General features: G+C 36.2%; 1 protein-coding gene across 1 annotated transcript in view; it reads left to right on the top strand.

The window, feature by feature from the left end:
• LOC143025222 (collagen alpha-1(XV) chain-like) overlaps positions 1-5,000 on the top strand; it is a gene marked incomplete at its 5' end in the record, with an annotated part of 13,832 nt that overhangs the window by 7,997 nt on the left and 835 nt on the right. The window contains 2 exon segments of the mRNA XM_076184684.1: positions 846-961; positions 3,297-5,000. The exon segment at positions 3,297-5,000 is cut by the window's right edge and continues 835 nt beyond it. Coding sequence (XP_076040799.1) covers positions 846-961; positions 3,297-3,597 — 417 coding nt within the window.

A 5,000-nucleotide genomic window follows, 5' to 3' on the forward strand; every position in this document is an offset into this window, starting at 1 on the left:
AAGTTTAAAAACCACTCAAGCCATCGAATAAGAATTAATATATAATCAGGTATTGATAATTAATAGAAAATGTAATAATAAAAATAATCAGAAAATAACAAAATAATAACCAGAAGATCATAAAGATAAATAATCGGATCAATACTCTGAAGAGAAATATCCAAACGGAATGGCCACGTTCAACTATCCAAGTACACGTCAGCTTTGTGGGGCGGAGGGAGGAGGACCGGGAGGGGGAGGTGGTAAGGGGGAGGAGGGGAAGGAGGGGGGAGGGGGATAAGCATGCTCTGAAGGGGTGAACTATGCTAATCGTTACTTCACCACATCCATCGTTTCATCACATATGCATATGCATATGTACATGTGTATATATGTATATGTATATATATGTATATTTATATGCATATGTATGTATATGTATATTCATTTATTTATTTATTTGTTTACTTATCTACTATATATTTACCTATTCATTCATGCATATGCATATGCATATGTACATGTGTATATATGTATATGTATATGTATATATATGTATATGTATATTTATATGCATATGTATGTATATGTATATTCATTTATTTATTTATTTGTTTACTTATCTACTATATATTTACCTATTCATTCATTTCTCTATTTATTTATATACTTATTTATTTGTTCATTTAACTACAGGTATTTATCCATTTATCTATCCATTTATTTCTCCATTAATTAATTAATTAATTAAGTTATTTATCTATTCATTTATCTATTTATCTATACATTTATATGCTTACGTATTTGTTCATTTATTGATTTTTCTGTGTATTCATTTATCTACTTATTGATTTATTTTTCAACAGGGAGAAACGCTTTTCACCTCTTGGCGTCACGTGACCAACGGAGACGGCGGGCAATTTCTCCAGAGGCCTCGACTTTTATCTTTTGACGGACGGGATGTCCTACAGGATAACAACTGGCGAGTATAGAATCCTCTATGAAGTCCTCAAGGACACGTGTGATGTCTAAGGGGGATTATGAGACGCTAAATCAGGGTTGAAAAGGTTTGAACAGGGTTAGGGAAAGGACAGACGGTTTTTGAGCTTTGAGGGTTCAATGTCGAGAGTATGATTTTATGTCGGTTGTGAAGAAGGGATGGAAGATGAAGAGTTGGAAATGAATTGCATTTTTGGAAGTCTTTTCTTGCTATGAAAAGATCACGGAGGTTTTTGTGGAGAGTGTGGCTTTAATATAGTCAACATTATTTGCTATTTGCTTGTAATGTGTCAACATATGCTGTATAATTAGATAAAATAACACTTTACCTGATATTTTTTTTTCGCTTATATGACAAGATAAAAAAAAGATATATTTATATATAACGAATTTTTCTTAAGTGAATGAATGCGAGAAAGACGAAATAAATATATAGACGACAAAATAAAACCATATGGAAAGAGAATACTGTGATTTTACTAAAAAAATTTACAGTATATAATGTTACTTTTCATCAATATCCTAACCAAAATTCAGGTAGCGATGCATTAGAAGTTTGGCACTACGTTTTATGATAAATGTATCATTGATTATGAAAAGTCAGAATGTATTTGATAAAGAATATATATATAATATATAGTTTCCAATGTTATAGATTTACCTTTACTACAAGGAATATGGGTAAATTGTGTACACCTACGAGCTATTGTGATAAAAAATTAGATAATAGTTTTGTAGATTATAATACATCAACATAATATACGTTATTCTTGCCGGAAATTGATAATAGAAACATTTGCTAAAAACTATAAACAAATAAACGTAGCAGCTTTGATTACTTGAGACGCCATCTTTGTTTTAGTTGAGGCGGAGGTCGAAGAAATTAAAGTGTGATGAATTCGTCTATTCTAACCCAACCTAACCTACCTACCTACCTAACCTAATCTACCTACCAAACCTAGCCTAACCTGCATTTAATAATGCGGTACCTGTAAATCTAGACGTCATCAGGCTGTCGTCGTCTCCGACCTCCGAATCTATCAAAACAAAGATGGCGTCTTAAGGAGTCTACGCAACTTCGTCTCTCCATAGCTTTTAGCAACAATTTTTCATATTGATGTCCGCCAAAAAAAAAAATCTATTACATTGATGTATTATAATTTACAAGAACAATATTAAATTTTCTAATGCACTTCTAAAACCAAATTTTATAAGATTTTGGGTACAAACTGATGTGCAGAGATGAGAGAAGGCAAAGCTTTAGCAAGAGTCGTTATGACGTCATATGGCACCTGTATAAGAAATTAACATATTTCTACCCAAAAAAGAAAATATACTTTTAAACGTATTTAGCATTTTTAGATTCATCTGGAAAAAATCCTGAAAGGGTAGGAGGGACATTTATTTATTAATTTATTTATTATCGATTTTTATCAATATTTTTATAATTTTCATGCGTTTTGCTTTATTGCTTCTGATCCGGAGAGTGGGCGGGGATCAGGGATGGCCCTGCATCCACAAGGAGCTAAGATGGAAGGGAAAACAAACTGGTGTGGGATCAGTAAATTGTTTTTGCACAATTGCAGTATTCTCTTTCCATATGATTTAATTTTGTCATGGCTGGCTACCTCCCTTACAGGGCTGAAGAGCCCTTTTGGTATATCATCTTTACATTTTTCGTCATTGGATTTAACAAGGGTTATGCAGACAAGGCCACCATGTCAAGACAGCAGGGTAGAATTCGCAGTAATGGATTTGAATTGAGCATATATAGGTTTAACCCATTCAACTCCGATGACAAGATGTCTTGTCATTTGGTCAAATAAAACAAAAAATCATAAAACACCAAAATGTTTGATCAAACACCAGAAAAATATGACGTCAATCCTCGCTTCGCTCGCAGCGAAGCGAGGACTGACGTCATATTTTTCTGGTGTTTGATCAAACATTTTGGTGTTTTATGATTTTTTGTTTTATTTGACCAAATGACAAGACATCTTGTCATCGGAGTTGAATGGGTTAAGAAGGAATTAGGCAAGAACTGGTTTACAAGCAGAGTGGTTAACAAATGGAATAGACTTTGTAACCTTGTAGTGAGTAAGGGACATGGAGCTGCCTAGTGTAGGTCTTATAGTCTCTAGCAGTCTCTTACATTATTATGTTCTTATGTCTATTCGTGTTTTAAGAGAAGACTAAGCTAATTCTATGGATAGGAATTATAGGGGGTAATGGACATAGAACTACCTAGAGTATCTTTATGGTCTCTTGGAGTTTCCTTCATTCTTCTTGTGTTTTTATGTTCTTATGTCTCTTCCCAGGCCCCTGAAGTACGTTTGGCATGGATCCACTCGCTATGGAGAGCTCGCCGAGAACCTCAATTGCAATAACTGGAACGTTGCCAGCTCCTCCTCCTTCGGCATGGCTTCTGCGCTGAAGAACCTCCGCCTGTTGGACCAGGAAAAAGTGGCGTGTGACAATGCTCTCATCCTCCTCTGCGTCGAGACCTCCAGCACCTTGCCGAAGAGGAAGAGGCGAAGGCGCCGCCAGGCCGAGGACCTTTTCCTGGAAGACCCCAAAGAGCCAATGAGTCGAAGAAGGAGTTCGATGAAGACTACGTAGGGACTCATGAAAGTCTGCAGTAAGAAAACGTAACGTCGTTTCTCACTCTACCCGTGAGGACTGAGACCACGTGATCAGTGAGAGTGAGGTTCAAGGTTAAAGAATGTCTTGTGGTGATGGTGGGCTTCAACAGCCTCAAAGAAAACAAGACTGACTTGGGGTGATCCAGAGAACGCTGTGACGTTATATTGATCGAAGTCGACATAAACGAAAACACGATGAGTGCATATGGAGAGTAGATGAAAGGGTGTCTATGGGTCTTGCACGAACAACAGTGGACCAAAAAGAAAATGAAATGCTAAAATAATAGTAATAATGATAATAGAATGCTAAAAACCCGAAATGCAATGGTGTTCTGTAGTGCTAATATATATGTATATATATATATATATATATATCTATCTATATATACAATAATTACTTTGCATATAGAAACACTCGTGATGAGGCTCAGTGACCGCATGGATCTCAGTTCTTTGAACGTTTGTGACGCGAATGACGTTGACGTATGATTTAATGATGATGACGTAATGATAAAACGTATGATTTACACATTGTAGGCTCATGCACGCATGTGCTATGCGTGCATCTATACCGATACACTACGCACAAGAAGCTTATGACATGTACATATACATCATGCAGATCACCCTGCATGCCTGTCATGTACACCGTTGCTACGATGTAGTTGAACAACCCCCTCCAACTACTCTATAGTCAAGAATAGTCCTAATGTTATTTACTACTAGTAACTACCTTCTGCAGCTTAACGGAAGTCTATAATCTACATGAAGGTGTTCTATAAGTCATGTGATCTGAAGGAGATCACGATGATCGAGATTGCTATGCGTCCCAAGGTATTCGTCGACTCTATGGCATCCTGTAATAAGGACGTGATATGAATGAATATTTGATCACCCAAAGAAAGTGTTGTCTTCCAAAAGGAATACTCCATATGTATGTATGTATGTATCCTCTAAGATTATTGCCAAGTCTTGTCAGCCAGTCTCATTCTAAGAATATCCATTTTCATATTCACACGTTTGTCCTCCAGTGGAACATTTGTCATTTATCCATTTGTCTTCCAACAATAGTTTTACTCTCTTACTATCATCTCTTGCTGCTAAACCCTCCATCATGGTGGATTATTTTCTAGAATTAGTTTGTGATCAGTCAAAAGGATTTTATTTACTGAAAGGTATTTCGATGGAGTAAAGTACCCGTTAGCTCATGATACAATTCTCATCTGGATAGAATCCTCATGTGTAACACAGAATAAAAACTATAAGATAAGCCACCGTGACGAAAAGGTTAGCGAAGCTTGTGCTTTATCGTGTCACTGCCCACAATGCCAGTGTGGAAGGGAACTGTCGTCCATTATTAGTTTCCCAAATGCTGATGTG

This window comes from Oratosquilla oratoria, chromosome 5 (assembly GCF_046742065.1).
Source record: "Oratosquilla oratoria isolate Oo_2021 chromosome 5, ASM4674206v1, whole genome shotgun sequence".
NCBI lineage: Eukaryota > Metazoa > Arthropoda > Malacostraca > Stomatopoda > Squillidae > Oratosquilla > Oratosquilla oratoria.